Source organism: Sesamum indicum, linkage group LG2, assembly GCF_000512975.1.
Source record: "Sesamum indicum cultivar Zhongzhi No. 13 linkage group LG2, S_indicum_v1.0, whole genome shotgun sequence".
Classification (NCBI taxonomy): domain Eukaryota; kingdom Viridiplantae; phylum Streptophyta; class Magnoliopsida; order Lamiales; family Pedaliaceae; genus Sesamum; species Sesamum indicum.
Window position 1 is genome coordinate 473,364 of NC_026146.1, and position 22,536 is coordinate 495,899.

Genomic DNA, 22,536 nt, shown 5'->3' on the forward strand with positions numbered 1-22,536 from the left:
AAATCCTTTGTGCATAAAGATGTATAAGGATAATTTGGTTAGAAAAAGAATTATTTGATATATAATAAGTTAGTAATAAGTTACTCAAGAATAAACATAAATATTTATTATTTTTAATATTAATAAATTTTAATTATCTGAATAATTTATTTATTAAACGAAAATAAACATAAAATGTAAAAGGCGTAGACACAAGTACTGTTGGCCGTGATGATGGCCAATAAGATAATAAAAAAGAAAACATAGGGGGAGGATAAGAATTTGGACAACATGGGCTAAACATAGAAATTAAAAATCACATAAAAATTGAAAGCATTGGTCCCACGTAACAATAGGAAGAGCAAGATGCGCACCGAGTTGCTCAGGATAAATGCCCGTCTGCTCTCGGCCGCACAGACGCACAGAGCAATAGAAAACAACATAGAGCAATAGTGAAAAAGAATAAGTGAGAGAGAGAATGACTATCAGTATAGCCACCGGAGATGAAATATCTGAGGCGGAGATCCCGCTGCTGAATGACGTCGTCCCATGCTCCGTCGACTTCAAGGGCCGGCCCTCCGTCCGATCGAAATCCGGCAGCTGGAAATCCTCTGCTTTCATCATGGGTACGGTGTCAATCAGATACAGCTAGGGTTACGTCGTTTTGATCGTGAGTTTTGTATTCTGCCTTGTTTATTTATACCATCTGATGTTTTTCTTGTAGGTGCCGGAGTGGCGGAGAGGCTGGCTTATTACGGGGAATAGAATAAGTGCGAATTTAGTGAGTTATTTGACTGGACCGTTGGGACAATCAACCGCCACCGCGGCGGCTGTGTTGAATGCGTGGTTTGGAACGTCGTCGCTTCTGCCAATTCTGGGTGGATTCGTGGCTGACTCATTCTCAGGCCGATTCCGGATGATAACTGTTTCCTCTGTTCTTTACATATCGGTTAGTTTCAAAAACTAACTTACATAAGTTGCTTAATACCCTCCCACACGCTATTGCCTTTCTACGTATACTCTCTTGTTTATGAATTAATCTTATCCATAAAAAATAGTTTATTTTGGGCTTATGAAATACTTAGCGTAGGTATTATTACTTTTAACTTTCTATTTGTACACAAACTTGGTTATCTCTTGTCTTAGTATTGCGTCTTATGTGACAGCTAAAGTTTATGATCTTTGTAATTTTTCTATTCACAATACGCATAAAACGACACGCAGTAGTAATCTAAAAAATCAATTAGTAAATGTTATCGAGGTAAAAATGATTAACTGTGCACCGGGACACCTCTTTCCCCTGAATCTGATGCATCAACTGCCCATACGTTGTTCTCAACGTTATCTATGCTGTGTCTGTAAGCAACTTGGAGTTGCGATACCAGCTTAACCCTGAAAGTGACCCCGTCGGTTGTCATGTCTACTTCTCAAAAAGACTTGGGGGGTAAATAACTATTCAACTTTGTATTCTACACTGACTAGGTGCACTTTTTGTTATAGACCCTACATAGTATTGCTTTCATATAACGAAATTTTGTATTTTTTTTGTCCGTAAAGTACGTGCTTACTGAAAAGAGTGTTTTTAATTTACATCGTATATCTTTTAACTATTTATCTGGAGTTGATTTAATTAAGAAAAGCTGTAAGAGCATCTTATTACCAATTTCTGCAATTTATTGGTAAAAATGGTATTTAAGTTGTTTTTCCAAGTTCAATTTTTTCTCTCGCCTCTAACTTTTATTTTCAAACGCTCCTTAATTTTACGTACTTGATTTACAACTCTCTCTAGAACTTGTTTACCCCACAAAAGTAAAAATTACTGCATACACCTCTTTAGTCTCTCCGATGGATATTAAAGCCTTGTTGATGACAGTAAACGAAATTGAGAGAAACTCAAGTTGCAGGTCATTTTCTACTTCTTACTTGACCAGAATTCTTTGGCTCTTCTTTTAGTATCTTCTTGTGCCTAAGGCTCCCTTCTTCTGGAATTGCTGATCTATTTCGCTTTTGGATTTTGTTGGACTACAGGGGCTTAGCTTCATGTCCCTATCAGCGTCGCTTTCAACCAGCTCTGCTGGATGCAAACCTGCGGCCAATAAGTTGGGATGTTCTCCAACTGAGCTTCAGATTGTCTTCTTCTTCTTCTCTTTTTACTTAGTATCACTAGCACAAGGAGGGCTTACACCTTGTCTGCAAGCTTTTGGAGCTGATCAGTTTGATGAGGATGATGAAGATGAATGTAAAGCAAAAAGCTCATTCTTCAATTGGTGGACTTGTTTTGCTGCTGGAGGTGTTTTGGTACCTCTCTTGATCTTGACCTACATTCAAGAAAATGTGAGTTGGGTGCTTGGATTTGGAATCCCTGCAATTGTCATGTGCCTTGCTCTGCTTTTATTCTTGACCGGAAGTAGGACTTATCGATTTCGTGTGAACACTCGAGGAAAGAACCCATTTGTGAGAATTCATAGGGTTTTCGTTAAAGCAGCTAAAAATTGGAAGGCTGCTCCTATAGCTATATCCATTGAAGAGAATGGTCAGGGAATTCTGCCGCAGAAGGGTGCTCAATTCAAGTAAGTCAGTGCATCACTGATTCTTATCCTCCGTTTTCCATTTTAGATCCTAAACAATTGCACATTCCTGATGTCCACTGGGACGGAAGATTTTACATTCTGGTGTCTGAGTTGCACTAGCATCCTGAGCTGTTTTACGTGTGTCTTTGGTTGTTTGCATACTAATATTGACCTTCTAATAGGTTTTTGGACAAAGCATTACTTGCACCGGATGGTACGATTGATGAGAAAATCTGCAGCGTTACGGATGTTGAAGATGCAAAGTCACTTCTCAGGCTTGCTCCCATATGGTTTGCATGTTTGGGATACTCCATTATATATTCACAGCCTTCAACTCTTTTCACCAAGCAAGCAGCTACAATAGACCGCCACATCATTGGCAGCTTTGAGTTACCAGCTGCTTCACTGCAGCAGTGTTTCATAACTGTTACCATTACAATCTCTCTTGTATTATACGATCGTGTTTTCGTCCCAATTGCCAGAGCTATTACCAAAAAGCCATCGGGCATATCAATGCTTCAAAGGATTGGGACCGGATTATTATTGTCCTCAACTTCCATAGTGATTGCAGCTTTTGTTGAGCGGAAACGTCTTGCACTTGCTCGTGAATATGGGCTGGTGGATATGCCAGACGCCGTGATTCCGATGAGTGTGTGGTGGCTGGCACCGCAGTATGTGCTATCTGCGAGTTCTGATGTTTTCGCCATGGTGGGTCTTCAAGAGTTCTTCTATGATCAAGTTCCCTGTGAACTGAAAAGTATTGGTCTTGCAATGTACCTAAGCATACTTGGAGTAGGCAGCCTTTTGAGCAGTTTCCTGGTATCTTCAATCCAGAAATTGACGAGTGGAAATGGGCAAGATGGTTGGTTTGCGGACAACTTGAACCGGGCACATCTTGACCACTTTTACTTGCTTCTGGCAGGAATTAGCGCTGCTGGATTCGCAGGCTTTGTTTGTTTCAACAGGTCTTACGTTTATCGGAGAAGGATTAATTGCTAAAGTTGCAGCCCCCTTCTCCTGCCATAGAAATTATAATAGTATTCATGGCAGCAAGTAGAGAAGTATTGTTATTCATGTGTATTTGTAATTCTTGTATTACAGCGATTGCTTTTTATTTGCTTCGCTGGTAATTGTACACAAATATGGTCAAAGTTATGGTTGATAGGATTTGTACAGTGTACAAAAACTTGAATTTGGTATTCTGTGAATACTGACGTGGAATTAAGCAATTCGTATGTAAAAGTTGTGGTCCCATTTATTGCGTTATCTCTTTAGTTGAGGGGTGTCTTAATATTAATAGCCACTCATAATGTTCTAATTAAGACATAAATGAAAATTTAAGAGTTGGAGTGAAATAGGGCCCTCATCACAAAATGAGAATACTGGGGGTGGGATAGGGTGATCCCAATTTGCACCATGAGCAAGTCTATTACAAAAGTCTTGGAACTTTCCCAACTTCCAACTTGCTCTACATTCCTCAACATCAATTTTGGCTGCACAGTCTTCAGTTCGGTTGATAATTCACTCAACGGCAACGGCCAAATCTGATTTAAAAATAGCATCAATCTTGTCGGCGTTAGTGAATTTTTTCCACAGCGATACAAATGGCTCTCAGTTCAGCCAGTGACGCATCATATGTAAATATTTCAGTTGACTCCACAAACAAAATGAATCCTCCATGATTTCTGACGATAAAAGATTGTCCGCACGGAAAGCAACATCCAGTTGATTTGGTTCAGCCTGTTGGGTGTGGGCGGGGGACAGGCATGAAAATACCTCTCGAGGCAAAAAAATCGGATCCGCCTACTTTTTATCGGGTCAGATCGTTGTATTCGACACGGAGTTAAAACTCAAATTATCAATCGTTGGATCTTTCAATAGGTATTTTGTGAGATATTGATATGTGAGCCTATTGTGTACGGACATCTACACCTATAAATACCACTGTCCGAAAGTATTTATGGTATATTACATTTATTGCTTATTCGACTACCTTAAATTTTCTAGATCTCTTCTGACCTAATTTTATACTAATTTAAATATAGAAAAGTTTTAAATAAGGGCTTCCCAACAAATCTAACAAGTTTTTTTATTTTCAAAATCTACATTTAAGATGATTTATGATTTAATTATAATCCGACTCCAACAACCATGGTTCACGATTCGATCTACATAAAGGAGGTGGATCAGGGGGCATCCACTTACAATGAAAGGATTGAATGATTGAAAAGTGGTATCTTGATCAATTACTATATTCTTGCCAAAACTTGTACTTGAAAATTACAATAAACTATGTTTTTCGGTCAGCTTGGAACAGTCAACACACGCAATTAATGTTGTAATCAAAATTAGGAACAATATTATCTCTACTTAATTATTATTATTTATGTTGCAACTTGAGCAATTCTTAATTTTTGTTCAACTCGTAATCTTCCACCTAATTCATAAATTAATAATTTGTAAAACATATATTCGGACGTAATATATGAAATAATCATTTGTAAATTCAGTGAAATGTAATAAATGTTGTTGTCTGGAAAAACAAAAAAATTGAAATTCCACCGACCCTTGTCAGTATTTGTTTCTTTCACGCAAGTATTATTGTTGGCGTTGGATGGAATTAAAGCGGTGGAGGGCCCCCCCTTTGATCTACATGAAAAAGCAAACGTGTCCCTCCTGTCCAAATTGGAGCCCAGAAAATGAATGGGCTCAGCCTACACTGTTGAGGAGTGCTTTCCCAAACTCGGCCCTGCTTAAAATTTAAAAAATTGGGTTTTCCAAGATGCCATTTATGGATATTAATGAGGAAAAGCCTTACATAAATGTGAAAATAACAAACATTTACGCAAACTTACATGACTCCATGAACCCCAACATATCTGCGACTTGTTCCTTGTTACAAATGTGGTACCCAATAACCTGATTTTTGTACGTTCATAAGTCCATTGTTGGCATTGGTTGAAATCAAAGAGGTTGTGGGCCCACTTTAATCTACATGAAAAAAGCAAAGATCAACTCAATCCCGTCCCCACCAGTGAAATAATATCTTTGTAGGCCACCCTAATAGGAAATGATCCATGATGAGCTCATGGATCAATTCTTGGATTGGGCCCGCCCAAATATGAGCCCATAAAATATATTGGCCCAGCCTACACTATTGAGGAATAGGCGTCCCGATTCCCTCTTGGGTTGGGTTTTATACAAGTTCCACATTTTTGGGTTTCTCCAGATGAGGATTTGCTTTCAAGAAATATTTTTTAAATAATTTTAAATTAAATGAATCTAAAATACATATAATATATATATACACACACTTTAAAATAAGAATTCAAGAATTTGAAATTTGTCAAGGTATTGAATTATGCAAACAAGTTTGAGTTAGAAATAGAGCATAGTGTTGCAATTTGTTTTTGAAAATAGTTTAAAATAAGTATAGTATGTTTAATATTGTGTTTTGGGAGATAAAAATTAGTATTTATTATCAAATTGTATATTTTTTATATATATTTATATATATGAGTGTGTATATATATGTATTTATAATAAAATAGTTAAAAACACTCAGATAAAATATTTTTGTATGATAACAAATATTAAATATATTTTCACTCAATGCAAAAATAACTTAAAAATAAAAACAAATATAGTGGAGATGTTTCATTTATTGCCGGAACTCCCAAATTGTATAAGTCTTTGCTTAGCTTGCACTGCTTACTGATTCAATATTCTCCATGTTGTATCGCATGGCATAGAAAAATATCATATGAAGAAGTCACATGTCATATAAAATATTTCAATTGCTGGATGGATCCACAACCTACAACAGTTGTTGTCCTGATCGTGACGAGTTGTGTACTCCACAATTTGGGGAGTATTTTTCTCTTACTTTCTTGCAATGAACCCAACTGGAATTGAATTTCTGCCAAAATTGCATGAAAGTGATTGTTTCTTCCCAAATTGTAAACGTTCTGACAAATCAGGAATCAGTTATCAACAGTTAAAAAGGCCCGCCAACTGAGACACACAATTGCAATAACTATGCTCACCGGAAATGACGTACCGGAGGCTGAAACTCCGTTGCTTGACGACGTCGTCCGGGGCTCCCTCGACTTCAACGGCCTCCCTGCGAACAAGTCAAAGTCGGGTTGCTGGAGATCCGCTTCTTTCATCATAGGTGTGTTGTCCTGATTCCTTGTACAACCTTTTTGTTTGTATTGTTGGTTGCTTAATGTTTTGACTTCAATTGGCGTTTTCTTGTCGTAGGTGTTGAAGTGGCGGAGAGATTTGCTTATTATGGAATAAGTTCGAATCTAATAAGCTATTTGACGGGCCCGTTGGGTCAATCGACTGCGGCGGCGGCGGAGAACGTCAATGCTTGGAATGGAGCGGCGATGCTTCTGCCGCTTTTCGGCGCTTTCGTCGCCGACTCCTTTTTGGGTCGATATCGTACCATTATCATTGCCTCTCTGCTCTACGTCTTGGTTAGTGCACTGCAGATGCTTGTACTTGAATTCTTCATAAATTTAGTTCATTTACATTGCTCAACATTGGTTTGCTCAGTATCTTGATTAGCAGCATATGAATTTGATAATGAAACTTAACGAGTTAATTCGTTTACTTAGAACATAGAATTACAGAAACTTGAATGATCAAGTGAACCGCGTCGCCTCGTGTTTGAATTTTCAGTTTCTGAATGAGTTACATGGCTTTGTTGTTCACAAATATATGTCTTGTGAGCATTTGGATTTATAACGATTGCAAGGATATTGGATACTTATGCGTTACATGATTCAATGGAAATTCTTATGAGATTAAAGTGAAGTTGGAGTTTTGTAATGTGAGAAGGGTAGTGTTGCTACTAATCATGTTCAATTTTGGATTGTGATGGATCACAGGGACTTGGGTTCTTGTCTATGTCAGCTGCACTTCACTCGTACAACTCTTCTGATTGCAAAAATGATGCAAATAATTTGGCATGTTCTCCTCCTCCATTTGAAGTCATCTTATTCTTCTTCTCTTTGTATTTAGTAGCATTTGCTCAGGGAGGGCATAAGCCTTGTGTACAAGCTTTTGGCGCCGATCAGTTTGATGAGGAAGATCCAGAAGAGTGTAAAGCCAAAAGCTCATTCTTCAACTGGTGGTATTTCTCAATGAACGGAGGTATTTTAGTAGCTCTTTTGATTTTGAGCTACATTCAAGAAAATCTGAGTTGGGAACTTGGCTTTGGAATCCCCTGCATTGCAATGTGCTTCGCACTAATCATTTTCTTGCTTGGATCCATGACGTATCGATTTCGCATAAACAGTGATGAAAGGAATCCATTTGTGAGAATTGGCAGGGTTTTCATGAAAGCAGCAAGAAATTGGCACGCTGCGCCTACCGTTATATCAATTGAAGAGGAAGCTCAGCAGATTATGCCTTATGAAGGTGCCAAATTCAAGTAAGTTACTAACCCTTTCCTGTTTCTCAAGATGGGAACTATTTAGTGGCCTATTTCATGATATCCCATAAGGTTACTCCTATGAGTTTGAACTAAAACTTACATGCTAGGCTTATAAAGTCACCTAGCATTTGCAGATTTTCATTGTTGAAATTTATGGTCACCTAGCCATAAATGTTGCTTTATATACTTTAAATGGTTCATAACAGGTTTCTTGACAAAGCATTACTTACACCTGATGGTTCAGAGGACAATGGGCACGTCTGCAGCGTAGCTGATGTTCACGATGCCAAGGCAATTCTTAGACTTGTTCCAATATGGTGTTCGTGTTTGGGATATGCCGTTGTCTTTTCACAAACATCAACCCTATTCACCAAACAAGGAGCTACAATGGACCGTCACATAATTTCTGGCTTTCAAATACCAGTTGCTTCACTTCAAGCCCTTATCAGCCTATCAATAGTCCTTTTTATTCCTATCTACGACCATGTTCTGGTTCCAATAGCCAGAGCTATAACCAAGAAACCTGCCGGCATATCAATGCTTCAACGAATCGGTGCAGGCATTGTATTGTCTTTTCTTGTCATGGTAATTGCGGCACTCACTGAGCGGCAACGTCTTGAAACAGCTATCAGATATGGGCTGGTAAACAAGCCAAAGGCGACAATACCGATGAGTGTGTGGTGGCTGGCGCCTCAGTATTTGCTATTTGGAATCGCTGATGCATTCACCATGGTTGGTCTTCAAGAGTTCTTCTATGATCAGGTTCCAAGTGAACTGAAAAGTATAGGACTTGCTCTATACCTCAGTATATTTGGCATTGGGAGCTTCTTGAGTGGTTTTCTGATATCTGTGATCGAGAAGGCAAGCAGTGGAGATGGGCATGATAGTTGGTTTTCCAACAACTTGAATCGAGCCCACCTCGATTATTTCTATTGGCTACTGGCAGGCCTTAGCGCAGCCACAATTGCTGCCTACGCTTACTTTGCAAACCATTATGTTTACAACAGAAAAAAGCAAAGTCTGATGCTATAGCGCTCACACCGGAGTGAAGACTTAAGACTTAACTATTATTATGAGCAGGATGGGCGTGAAGGCTATTGTTGGTAAAATCTTTGTCCAAAAAGGGATTAGGTCACACGAAAATTTAAACTCAAATTAAGTTTGATCGAATTTCAATCTATTATATAAAAATATAGTATATTTGATGTATGAAGACTTGATAAATATATTATACTTATTTTATAATTGATTTGATTTAATTAATCTAAACTCGAATTTTGTCATATAAGTAATTGGTGGTATTTGCCAAATAAAGAAAGGTATTAAGTGGGGACAGGACAGCTAATGAATGGGTCATTCCCGGGGAAAAAGTAATTATTATGGGGTTTTGTTTTGTGTGTGTGGTTTTTGGTTTATTGTTGAATAGTAATGAAATGTATTTATGTTGTGCACTTTATATTGATGATCCAACACGTGATCATTAATATATAATGAAATATAAACATCGTAGCCTGCAGGAGAAGGAGAATCAAACTAAATTACATATAATGGTACTTGTAATTAATGATATAAATTTGCATAAATAATAAAATTGAAATATGGAAATTAAGGTTGTGTTGTGTTGTGGTAATGATGATGAATCCTATGTGACAACTGGAACTAACATAATCATCATCGCCATTTACAATTATGCTTGCAACCTTCTAGAAGAAAAACTCATTATAATTAATTCCAATTCCAATTCCATGCATTCATCATCATAATGAGGTGAGTTTCCAAGAGGTAGTACGTACGTAGAGGGGTGTGAATGAGAATGAAAATAGTTAGCAGGCAATGTGGTGATGGGAGACAGACAGACAAACTCATACTGCTCATTCCCGATTTAGATAAATATATTCAAATTTTCAAACAATTATCTAAACTAAAAGAAATCATTTAATACAACCACCTCTCAATGCTAAAACTCCTTCCCTCAATTGTTGTTAAATAAATCTAAAATAATAAAGAGTAGTAATGTCAGAAATTAGAAAGAAAGAAAAAGACAGCAAAGAAAGATGAGTTTGGGATTGCTTTGGCGCATGAAAGACGGAGCATCAGTGACAGTGGTTGAGGGTCCCCCCAACCACTCATACCCGTTACCTATACATACATACATACATACATACATCACTTTTTTCTTATATATAACTTCCACTTGAAAAATAAAATACTTTTTATTCTGTTTGGTGTGAAATACGATGATTACAAAGAAACATGGTCTGGAATTTTCCTCAACAGAGGTGTCATTATTCGCCAGACTGTTTTTTTTTTTTTCATTTTCACTTTTTTTTAACTATAAAATCTTCGTAATCTACAAATAATCAATTCCTCCAATTTTATATGTCCTAACTTACACATTCATTAAAATATTTGAAAAAGGTTATAAACACATTCAAACCTCATTTTATTTCATAAATTTGACTAATTATATCATAATCTACATTTCATTATTACAAACTTACAACTCAGAAAATTACGCGCAATTTCCCATACATTAAGCAACACAAATAAGTATATACGTAATTGACAATAAGAGCAATTATGTGTCAAATCTTCCATTTACATTTACATTTACATTTACATTTACATGGGGTTAAATACAATGAATTTCTTAAAATTTAATATAATTATATAAGTATTTTTTATTGTTTATAAATTATTAATATCATCTTATTATCACAATTGTTAGCATTTTTATTATGTTTTCTTCTATTCTTTATTACAAACTGATTAAAATACCTTTATAAACTATGAATTATAATTTTACTTATTTTTTTAAATAAATTTGTTTTAGTAACCTTTAATTATAAAATATATTAATTAACCCAATAACTTCATCTGAATTTCTTTTACATTATAATATGATTTATGATTTATGTATGTGAGAGGAAAAGATGGCGCCCAGAAAGTCCAGGAAATTTCATTTTCCACCTCAATGGTTTACCAGATATCTATACACACAAAATCGTGTTGGAAGAATTGAGAGGCGGTGCGATGCGATGCGACACTCTACCTTATCTCACAACGCCCAATACTATGCCAACATTTCTCTTGTTTTTAGCATTATTTGTTTCCCAAGTTTCCCTTTTACAACGTTTGAGATAATTATGATATCATTCAACACTACCCATTATTACTCACTTCATATTTCATCATATCATCACAATATTCCCTTTCATCAATTAATTATATTATTTCATGATTTTCTCAGTAGTAGGTATGATGTGTTCACCTCATTTTACCAAATAAACATCCCAAATTATGTTGTTTTTAGATAATTCAAAATTGTAATTTGAAATATGTCCATCCAAATAATGATTCATATTATATAAATTTATAAGAAATGAAAAAGAAAATTGTATATTCAACAGTCCGACGACGATATATAATAAAATATGCGAGCTGATATAAGCTGATTTTGTAGTTATTGTCACATGACGATCATATCTTTTATGAATAAGACAATGAAGCTTTTTTTTTCGTGAAAATAAATATACAGTAAATAATTAAAAAAAATATCAAACTACTCAGACTCAATTTGTGTCGATTCAAATTATTTACAACCCTATCTAGTGGTGACAAAATTCATAAATTTGGAGCCAAAAATTTATTTTTTGTATTAAAAATTTTGGATTCTCATTTTTTTTTTAAAAGAATGTAAATGGTGGAATTTTTAAATATAATATAGTTATTTGGGGGAACTAAAAACCCTAAAAATTGAAGGGCTAATGTAAGATACCGTTGCATCGCCGCCGCCGCAACCTCAACTCAACGGTTCTAAAAGACAGAAATGCTGGTATTGGTATCTATCTGTCAAACATAAATAACCAAATCAATCTATAATAGGTAAAAATGGTAATTCAGAAATGAAAAAGGGGAAAAAATTGATGGTGGGCAACTGGGAAAATATGAAAGAGATTCGGGGACATTTAATTTATTTGCAAATGAATAAATAAAAATTGGATGATTTGAAGAGGAAAAAGAAGAGGTGGTGTGGTGGATATGGACCCCAGTACAAGAGTGGTAACGAGCTGGCAAATTCCAAGTCTTTGACAGACTGTTCCTCTTCGTATACACAATACAAAGCCACCCCCTTCTCTTCAAATTCCATTCCAATTCCTCATTTTAATCGCCTCCAGCAATCCTCTCTCTCTCTCTCTCTGTCTCGAGTCTTTTTTCTGCATAGCAAAAGGGTTTGCTTGGATTGTTTTCGTTTCTGTTTCTGTTTGTTTTCTTGATTTTTGAGTTGCTAAGAGTGGTGGGAGTTTTGTGTTTTTGTTTGTCATGGCTGAGGAAACCAAGAAGACGACTCCTGTTGCCGCCGAAGAGGTGGTGGTGTCTGATGTGCCGGTAGCGGAGAAGCCCACAACCGATGTGGTAGAGAAGGAGGCGCCACCGCAGCCGGAGCCTGAGCCTGAGAAGGAGAAGGTTGAGAAACCTGTGGCGGAAGAGGTGGTGGAAGGAGAAAAGGAGAAGGAGAAAGAAGAAGCATCTGAGGAGAAAGTTGCTGAATCTGCATCGTTTAAGGAGGAAAGCAACAAGGTCGATGATCTTATCGACCCAGAGAAGAAAGCTTTGGATGAATTCAAAAAGTTGATTCAGGAGGCACTCAACAAGCATGAATTCACCGCTCCACCGCCCCCTCCCCCGGCCCCAGCCAAGGAGGAGGAACCAAAACCTGAAGAGAAGAAAGAAGAAGAAGCAAAACCAGAAGAAGAGCCAAAGGCTGAAGAGATAAAAGAACAAGAGACAAAGACTGAAGAAAAAGCCGAAGCCTATGAGGCACCGGCTGAGGTTCCGCCGCCGGCGGAGCCCGTGAAAGAAGAGGAGGTGGAGAAAAAGGATGAAGAAAAAGCAACCCCTCCACCGGCTGCTGAGCCATCCGAAACAGTGGTAGAAAAGGTGGAAGAAAAAGTTGAAGCTGTTGAAGAGATTAAAGAAACTATAGTTCATGAAGTGACCGCCCCTGCTCCACCGCCATGTGAGGAGCCCGCCGCTGCCCCGGTGGAGGAGGAGAAGCCCAAGGAGGAGGAGACAGCCCCACCACCTGCACCTGAGGAGGTCTCCATATGGGGTATTCCTTTACTTGCTGATGAGAAGAGTGACGTGATTCTCCTTAAGTTCTTGAGGGCTAGGGACTTCAAGGTGAAAGAAGCTTTTGCGATGCTGAAAAGCGTGGTGGCATGGAGGAAAGAGTTTAAGATTGATGAGTTGCTGGAAGAGGAGGGAATCCTTGAGGGGCTTGAAAAAGTTGTTTATATGCATGGAGTTGATAGAGAGGGACACCCTGTTTGTTACAATGCTTTTGGTGAATTTCAGAATAAGGAGTTGTACAGCAACACTTTTGCTGATGCTGAGAAGAGAGCCAAGTTCTTGAGGTGGTATATTCAGTTCTTGGAGAAGAATATCAGGAAGCTCGACTTCAGTCCTGATGGCACATGCACTATTGTTCAGATCACTGATCTCAAGAACTCACCTGGCCTCATATTATTCAAGAAAGAACTCCGCCAAGCTACCAACCAGGCCCTCCAGTTGCTCCAGGATAACTATCCTGAATTTGTCGCCAAACAGGTACACAGATTTTTTTTTTAAAAAAAAAGGTCTACTTTTTACTGTTTACCTGAGATTATTGAACTTTTTCATATACTAATTCATGCCTAATCTAGTTTAAATATCTGATCTTATCTGTTTTGTGTAACTTAGTGATTCTTTTCTGGAATTCTTTTATTGGTGCTATTTTTTCTAGTGGGGCTGCTTGGTTTTCTTGTGTGGAGATTCTTGTCGATTTTGTGCTTTTCTTGTAATTAAGTTATATGCAGCTTACTATGATAGGGTGTGTACTAATTGAGGTTTTGATTTTTGTTGGTGCGAAGGTGTTCATCAATGTCCCATGGTGGTATGTGGCCTACAATAGGATGATCAGTCCATTCCTGACCCAGAGAACCAAGAGCAAGTTTGTGTTTGCAGGCCCAACCAAGACTGCTGAGACACTCTTCAAGTAGTAAACTCGGAAATTTTCTTTCTAACCTGTAACTGATAATTGAATTGCTACATATGCCGAGTCAATGATTTTAATATGGGATTCTATTGTTTTCAGATACATAGCACCTGAGCAAGTACCTGTTCAGTATGGTGGTCTTAGCAAGGAGGGTGAACAGGAATTCACCCCTGCTGATCCTGCAACAGAGGAGATTATCAAGCCAACATGCAAGCACACCGTCGAATTGCCAATCACTGAGGTGGGCATGTCTTTCTGACTCCTTCGTCGATAGCATATACCTCTAGAAACTGAGATTTGGTAATTTTTAACTCTAAATAATCGACTTCCATTCTAACTATGATCAATGAATTGTCCGATTTTGCAGGCTGGCACGTTGGTTTGGGAGGTGAGAGTGGTGGGCTGGGACGTTTCCTATGGGGCCGAGTTTGTACCAAGTGACGAGGGTGGATACACTTGGATAGTGCAGAAGTCGAGGAAAATTGGACCAACCGATGAACAAGTTATTGGCTGCAGCTTCAAAGTTGGTGAAACTGGAAAAATTGTGCTCACATTTGACAACCAAACTTCTAAGAAGAAGAAGCTTCTCTACAGGTCCAAGACCAAGCCCTCTGAATGAACATAAAATGCAGCACAAAAAGGAGGGCTCTCCTTTGTTCATTCACATATTCTTTCTTTCTTTCCTTTCTTGATTGGGTACTAAAACTTAGTTGTTGTCGGGGGTGTTATTTATTTTATATTTGTTTGTTGGTTCTCGTGAATTATAGTTGTGTTGTTGGATTGTTTTAAATGTCTGGGGAAACAATTTGGGAATGTAAGGATGAGGAAATGACTATACATACAAGGGGTTGGAGAATGTGTTTATTTCTTCCTTCTTTTACTAGTGTGAAATGTGGACACAAACATTTGTTACTACAGCTTCCTGATACTTTAATGCTGTAAATTTTGTGTACATTCGATGTTTTGGCATTGCTCTTGTTTCTTTTTGTGGATGTTGATGTCAAATGGATTCTTCATACCCCTTGTCCTGTTCATAACTTTGTTCTGTTCCTCTCTAGCAATACATACAATAAACTGCCAATCTGTCAAATTCTTGCATGTGTATCTAATTTATTGCATTTGTTTCTTGAATCATCAATGTATCACTGATGTTGGACCATATTATATGTTCTGTCTGATCTTTGTTTTCTTCTAATTTGAAGCCCTTCTAATATTTTCTTGGCCATTTGAAAAGAATAAGAGCAGAAGTGTTGAAATTCAAAACACGACAAAAGTTTAAAGTGAAAATAAAAGAAAAGATATTTACATTATATACTCAACAGTTGCAGAGGATTAAGACAACATGGCAGACAAAATTTGAGAATGTCTGAATAAAGAAGGTGAAAGATTCAAATAAAGAAAAAGCAAATACATTTGGTTAAGCACTTTACACAAAAGCAGTGGAGAAAATATGTTTTTATCATACACTGAATCTGTCAAAAGCAGTTTGTAGACGGAAGATAAAGCAGAGGTAACCTCTGTTTATATGTATATCAAAACCAAACGGTCATCTTAAGATTCCTCAGAAGACTTGTCTGAAATTCCTATATTTTTATGAGAACATCTGCAGAGAGCGGTTGCCTTAAAGTTAGGTTGCTAATCATTCTTCCCACCAACTTATATTAAATAAAAGTAGCCTTCAATCATCAATTATGAGCTCAAGTTGCACAGTGTTAAGAAAAATCCCAGAGAACAGACCCCACCAATAATGTTGTTGCACATCACAAAACTGATACAACCTTATCATAATACTTATTTGTTTATGCAAATGAAACATCATTAAGTTGACAAAATAACCCATCAAGTGTGAGATTTTAATTATGTGTTCAACTGTTCTGCCTTTGATTGTGGGAAGACATTTCTTGCCACACATCATCCTCATTAACAAATCCTAATCAGGATCGGGTTTAGCCACATCAAAACTAATTATATAACAATTATAATATACATGTCGTGTGATTGGTGTATACTTCAAGAAAAGTAAGTAATTATTCGACAAACATATTATATTTGTCATGTAATTAATTTGATTCGAATAAATTGGGGATGGGTAAGAATTTTCTCTTCATTATCTTTGGGACATCTTCAACTTGATTTTTCTGCTGATCATTCATCCCCCCAACTCCTGTGAAGTGGGTAAGCATGTCTTATTTTCAAGGGGATGTTAGTCAAACTATGTTACAAGGTTGCATTTTCTTCTGTTTTAGTGCTTTGCATGATTTCCTTCTTTCTTTATTTTATTTATTTTTTTTAAAAAAGACATCAAAATTTATTTTACATTTCTAAAAACTTTTTCGCAATTCTACTGAAAACTATAAAGACTTAAGGCTACATTTAAATTGATAGATTGAATTTGAAGAAAAAAATTCAAATGATTCCGTATTAAAACAATTTAAAACCCATCAAGTTTATCCAAATAAATTCAAATATATATATATATAGTTAGAAATTTTAAATTCACTCTAAATGGTTCCCAGTTCCACCATCCAATCCCGCATTACTTTAATTAAAAAAAAATTAAGAAATCAAAAAAAGAAGAAAATTTAGAGAAAGAGTGAGAATTAACTAATAATGATGAGGCAAAAGAATCCGGACAGAAGAACAACTCTTATGGTTTATGTAGTTGGAATTTTGGTGGACAATTTCTTGTTTTTCGGAAAAATTAATGGTGTGGTAGTGGTACTATTAATATTTGCTTGTCTTTTTCGCATAGATTCTCAACTTCTCTGCACAACATTGGAAAAGCGTTGCCTATGTTTCTTTCCCACTATTCACAAAAGGTTGGAGTTTTTTTTTTTTTCTTTTTTTCCTGTTTGAAATTCTGTTTTATTTTAAAATCAATAAATGTTCTTTTTGGTTTTGGGCATGTAGGGCTGGCAAATTAACATAATTGGCGCATCACATGAAAAGGAAATAAATAAAAATTCCAAGGCCACCTATTTTTACATGGTCATGAAAATTGAACTTTTTTTCAGTCTAACCAGACATAAATAACAAAATCGATGACACAAAAAAAAAAATGTTGCCCTAAGTGATCATCTAGCGGGACGAGACCATGTGCCCCTCAATTTTAGAGAGATGATGATTTAGGCAAGCGTCTCATGTTGGTAGCAAAAAATGAACTTGAATAACTTATAAGTCCTAAAACCTCCTCCTCGAGCGAGACTTATTTTCAGAATAAAATCATAAAACTCATACAAAATAAAGATAGACAACATCTCGTTAAACGGAACACCAATGGAATCACAAATTGGTTAGCTTAATTAATTAGTCCTTGATAATTGACGTTGTCTTTTTATTGATGAGAAAGGAAAAGGGGGAAATTAGGCAGCCGCAAAACCATAAAAGAAGAGGGCATATGCGTTAGTATTGTGAAGAGTCAATTTTGGGTATCCGAGATTGTGAATGGAAGTGGAGGTAATGTCTGTACTTTTGACAGTGCGCATGTGAGGTTGGGTTCATTCATGTGTTGTTGTTATAACACTTCACATGTTGTCCAGCATGTGAAACTCAGGCTTCAATCACTGTTATTTCGGCGCATTCATTTCCATTTTCGTGATTTGGAAATTAGGGTATTTCATTCCCCACAATTCTTCCTGTCATACTCGAATTGGAAACTGGAGATTTTCAAATGTTTTAATTTCAAAGGCCCAACCAACCATGAATGTGTCCGAGGCCCATTTGTTATCTACACCAACCTACACATCTCAAAGAAAGGAACACACATGCAACTGCAACAATGATAGTGATTCCCTGCTTTTGGTGTTGACAAATGAGAAATGGAAGGTATAACCACACACTCTTATCATAATCAGGTGATTATTGAAAGCTCAACAACCTCATCTCCATCAAGTGAATGCCAGCATGATTAATGATCAAGACCGGGCTGCCCAAATCAATGGTCCGAAAGGAACTTAATACCACACAGGCGCTGCACCAACCACCATCAACCATGAACCATCAACTCATTCACTAAATAACATATGATCACGCTACAACGCAAAGGCGTTGAGAATGTAAGAAAAATGCTACTTGACTGGACTTATAACGCCATTACTCTCATAGCTGCACAAGAACACCAGAATAAAACAGAAATATACAATATAAACCAACAACATAAAAAGGATAAGAGTTCGATGATAGTGCAACTACATCCCTCTTACCATATTTACCAGCCTCCACACATAACAAGAAACCTATCACCAACTAGGACCCACAAGTAACAAGAATCCTATCACCAACTAAGACCCAAATACACAAAAATATCAAACAGACAAAGAAATCAAGGTGAAAGACCAAACCTCTAGCTCAGGAGATGGGGGATCCGGAAATAGTATGGAGAATTCCATAACGCAAGTTGCAGAATCTCTCCATGTTTACCCGACTCTAGAGCTTCACAAACTTGCCACATTAGTCTTTATATGGCAAAACCTTGAACCGGTACAGTAGCTTTTTCTTCTTGGCGCTGGGATTGTCAATTGTGAGTAATATCTTACCCAGCTCGGTAACATTGAAACTGCTGGACACAACTGGCTCATCAGTTGGAAGCATCTTCCTAGTCTTTTGTATGATCACAGTGTAACCACGTTCAGCATTTGGTACATATTCGGCGCTGTAGCTCACTTCCCAGCCCACTACGCGAAGCTCCCATACTAGAGTGCACTTCTGCAGATCAGTTAAATAACCAATTACAAAGGGAAATATAATCTTTCACCGATTGGATACAAGGCAAGTAATCTTTCTTTTGTAACACCCGTAATTACATAAATAGATTCCACATTGTTTGAGAAGTTAGATAAGGCAAAAACATCCACAACGTAAATGCTTTCTCACAAACCTCATTCTCACAAAGCTCATTCACAATAATTTCAACCGTTTGCTTAGTTGCAGGCTTAATAGTGATCTCTGTGGCTGGATCATCCACAGTAAACTCTGGGTTGCATTCACAAAAATCTACACTAAGGCCACCGTATTGAGTTGGTACTTGTTCTGGGGATATGTACCTGTTTAACCAGCAACGCAACCACAAATTAGACTGCTGAGAAAGACCTGATACAGAAGAAATGTCCTGTTCAATTCAACCGCAAGAAAACTTATACACACTTGAAAAGGGTTTCAGCAGTCCTAGGTGGCCCAGCGAATACAAACTTGCTTTTGGTCCGCTGAGTCAGGAAGGGACTGATCATCGTATAGAAGGCCAAATACCACCAGGGAACATTGATGAACACCTACAACCGAAATAGCAAACCAGTTTCAATCAAACTTAAATATTCCATGCATAAAACAACAACCGAAAGCCTAATCAGTGAACTTTTTGTACAACAATCAATGATTTGATTTTTGCATATTCACACACAAGCGCGCACACAAACACAGTTTTAGTGACCTCTAAGACATATCTGATATCACCTCAAATGAGAGCACAAACAGGAGCACCTATTATCCTCCTTTCTAAGCAAACTAAGGAAAATCTTGCGACACCAATTAAAATAAGCAATGAGATTCTCTTCAACGCGAACTAAATTTGCTGCTCCAAGAATGTAATTTATATTGCTCAAAATTGTAGGATACTGAACTCCCACATAGATGCTTATGAAACTAAACACCCGATGCAAAGCCCTTGAGTAAGAAACATCTTATGAAACAAAATTTTTAAGCAAATTTCCAGTCACACTCTACTACTCCACCACTCTTGTAATCGGTTTTGATATCCCAACAGCTCTACATAATGAAACAAGGATATGTTATCATGTTATACCTGCTTTGCGACGAATTCAGGGTAATTATCCTGAAGAATTTGTAATGCCTGTTTAGTAGCAATTCGAAGTTCCCTTTTCCCTGGTCCTGGTGAATTTTTTAGATCACTAACTTGAAAGATAGTATTAATCCCACCAGGACTAAAATCCAGCTTCCTGATACTTCTCTCCAAAAACTGAATCCTCCACCTCAGAAACTTCATTCTTTTCTCCTCATCCCCAAATGTCTTGGCATACAATTCTTTGTTCTGAAACTCCCCATACACATTGTAGCACACCGGGTGCCCCTCCTTGTCCTGCCCGTGCATAAAGACAACCTTTTCAAGATCATCCCCTAAATCTTCCTTCAACAACTCATCAACATTAAAATCCCTTCGCCATTTTATCGTGCTCTTTAGCATAGCAAATGAATCTTTGACTTTAAAATCACGGGCTCGCAGAAACTTAAGCAAAATCACATCACTCCTATCGTCTTTCAACAAGGGCACACCCCATATGGATACTTCTTCCGGCAGATTTGCACCTTCTGAAGGCGAGGCCCCACTAAAGAGGCCTTTACTAAGAGCTTCTTGAACTAAATGTTTGAACTCTTCCAATGCTTTCAGTTCGAGATGTGAGAGATCTGAGACCTTATTGCTTTCCTCTTTAAAAGAAGCAAACGATTCTGGGGCCTTCTTCTTTTCTATTGGCTTCTCCTTTTCAGGTTCTATGACTTGCTTCGATTGGGTTTTTGGAGATTCAGATTCTTGAGGCACCGCCAAAGCAGCAGCCAGTGGCTGAGACACTGGGGTGGCAACAGAGTCTTTTTCTGTGGCGGTGGCGGCGACGGTGAGATGCTCCTCGGCGAGCGGTGGTTCTGGTGGCGGTGGCTCTAAAGGGGTGTCTTTCTCTATAACAGTAACAGCTTCTTTGAGCTTTTCTTCAACTGAGAGTGGCGTCTCAGAGTGAGCGGGGGAGAGCGATTGTTTCTGCAGGTCCAGTGCCAGTGAAGCGAGAGGCGGTGCAGAAACAGAACCGGGTTCTTGGGGAGGTGGTGAGTCGGTTAGCTCCGGGGTGGAAGAGGGGAGCTGGGTGGCGGCTGGTGGTGGATATATTTGGAGGGTTTCATCGGCCATGTTTGAGTGTGAAAGGGAGGTGGAATTGCGAGCTGAGCTTTCGGCGTTGAGGTGAGGAGTATGATAGAGATGGATGTACCACTGTACTGTACTTTACTAAGTAGTGTTAAATAAACTTATAAAATATATTTGAACGCATAAAAATAGTGTTGAGTGATGAGTGGTGAGGCCCATCGACCTTATAAATAATAATCATTTCAACATAATTATCAAAATTAAAATTATTTTATCTTTGACTCTGTTTGTAAAGAGAAATAATATATATGAAGAAAATATTAGAGGTATAGATTGGAAATTTTTTTAATTTAAATTGAAATTTTGAATTATTATATAATAATTGTAATTTAAAAAAAATAATTAATTATATAAAAATAATATTCATATAAATTATTTTATAATTAATTCAATTCGACCGTACATCAGAATGGACACATGGATGGTTTATTGTGAATTGCATAGAGTAGAGACGGTGGAGGACAGAATCCTATGTCCCTGCCTTGTTGCTCCTTGCAATAGCCCATCATTGGGCCCACTCAGTTCTTATTATCATTGGGCCGTTCGGTCCATAAAACAAGTTTTTCAATTTCCAAATGAATCTCTACACTTATATTTTGTTTTAAAATATGGAATTATATATTCAGCCGAAATACGTTGTAAAATTACATTTATACTCTGTTTTTAATATTTTTTGTTTACACTTAAATTTTTTTTTTAAGGATTTTGATAAGAATTACCAAAATCGATAAAAAAGTTTTTATAAATTTGTTATTTTGTCTCTTATTTAATATTTACATATAAAAATATTTTTATATGTGTAAGGGGATAAATATAATATATATATAAAGTCAGAAGAGTATATATTATCACTATCGAATTAGACATTAGATAAAAAAGTAACTATTTTTTAATGAAAAAACTAGTCATATTTTTTCTACTTTTTTTTTTTTTCACTTCCTATTTTACGGAGTGAAATGAACACTATTATGGCATATACTTTGAAGGATTAGATGAAGTTTTTTAATAAGATATTTTAAGAAATAGATACAATAATAATGTCAATATCACTTTGTAAGATATAAAAAATTATTAAAACTTGACTAGTTTTTTTTCATTTATCCATAGCTACTTTTAATCAATGACTATAATTTGAGATCAATTATATATTTTTATATATGTATTGCAATTAACTTTTATAAATATAAAAATATTATAGAGGATGTTGAATAATGGATAAAATTAAAAATAATTATATATATATATATTATTGATGTAAGCATTTTTATCAAAATCCTTATAGTATGACTTTATGTTTAAACGATAAATTTTTAAAAAGTACGTAAATATAGTTTTAAAATTTTTTGGAGGAAAAATATATATAGTGTTTGGTTTTGTTTTTTAAGTATCTTGTTTTATATTTTGGAGATAGATAGAGAAAAATAGAGTTAAATAAGTATGTGTTGAAGATAAGTATTTGTGTATGTTTGGATTTGTTTCTAAATATAGTTTAAATAAATGTTGTATGTTTGATGCTATGTTTCGGGAGACAAAAGTCACTGTTCATTGTCAAATTATGTCTATATTTTATATATTTATATAT

At 36.6% G+C, this 22,536-nt stretch overlaps 3 protein-coding genes across 4 annotated transcripts; 2 read left to right on the forward strand and 1 right to left on the reverse strand.

Annotated features, from left to right (window-relative positions):
• On the forward strand, window positions 237-9,140 carry LOC105175389. Its single transcript, XM_011097827.2, is given in 9 exon segments — window positions 237-605; window positions 704-738; window positions 740-928; window positions 2,008-2,549; window positions 2,732-3,479; window positions 6,615-6,723; window positions 6,813-7,030; window positions 7,445-7,989; window positions 8,199-9,140. Coding segments are annotated over 9 exon segments (3,360 nt in total). The 5' UTR covers window positions 237-457; the 3' UTR covers window positions 9,025-9,140.
• LOC105175397 (patellin-3) lies at window positions 12,068-14,998 on the forward strand. Its single transcript, XM_011097837.2, has 4 exons — window positions 12,068-13,602; window positions 13,905-14,029; window positions 14,129-14,270; window positions 14,397-14,998. The coding sequence occupies exons 1-4, from the start codon at window positions 12,316-12,318 to the stop codon at window positions 14,646-14,648; spliced, it is 1,806 nt and encodes a 601-aa protein (XP_011096139.1). The 5' UTR covers window positions 12,068-12,315; the 3' UTR covers window positions 14,649-14,998.
• LOC105175408 (patellin-3) lies at window positions 18,017-21,069 on the reverse strand. 2 transcript variants are annotated; one of them, XR_002286533.1, is made up of 5 exons: window positions 19,827-21,069; window positions 19,172-19,296; window positions 18,906-19,071; window positions 18,370-18,733; window positions 18,017-18,133 (listed from the first exon to the last, which is right to left on the reverse strand). XR_002286533.1 is itself a non-coding variant. In XM_011097847.2 (4 exons), the coding sequence occupies exons 1-4, from the start codon at window positions 20,937-20,939 to the stop codon at window positions 18,479-18,481; spliced, it is 1,659 nt and encodes a 552-aa protein (XP_011096149.1). In that variant the 5' UTR covers window positions 20,940-21,069; the 3' UTR covers window positions 18,153-18,478. The 2 variants fall into 2 exon arrangements, 1 of the variants encoding a protein (XP_011096149.1); XM_011097847.2 differs by lacking the exon at window positions 18,017-18,133 and having other exon boundaries at window positions 18,153-18,733.

Bases quoted from the DNA above. Each gene is read 5' to 3' on its own strand.
- LOC105175397 (XM_011097837.2), top strand. From the start codon at position 12,316: ATGGCTGAGGAAACCAAGAAGACGACTCCTGTTGCCGCCGAAGAGGTG. The intron at 13,603-13,904 runs GTACACAGATTT...GTTGGTGCGAAG, and splicing joins CTGAATTTGTCGCCAAACAG to GTGTTCATCAATGTCCCATG. The intron at 14,271-14,396 runs GTGGGCATGTCT...CCGATTTTGCAG, and splicing joins TCGAATTGCCAATCACTGAG to GCTGGCACGTTGGTTTGGGA.
- LOC105175408 (XM_011097847.2), bottom strand. From the start codon at position 20,939: ATGGCCGATGAAACCCTCCAAATATATCCACCACCAGCCGCCACCCAG. The intron at 19,297-19,826 runs GTATAACATGAT...TTTCGGTTGTAG, and splicing joins CTGAATTCGTCGCAAAGCAG to GTGTTCATCAATGTTCCCTG. The intron at 19,072-19,171 runs GTGTGTATAAGT...CTGGTTAAACAG, and splicing joins ACTGCTGAAACCCTTTTCAA to GTACATATCCCCAGAACAAG.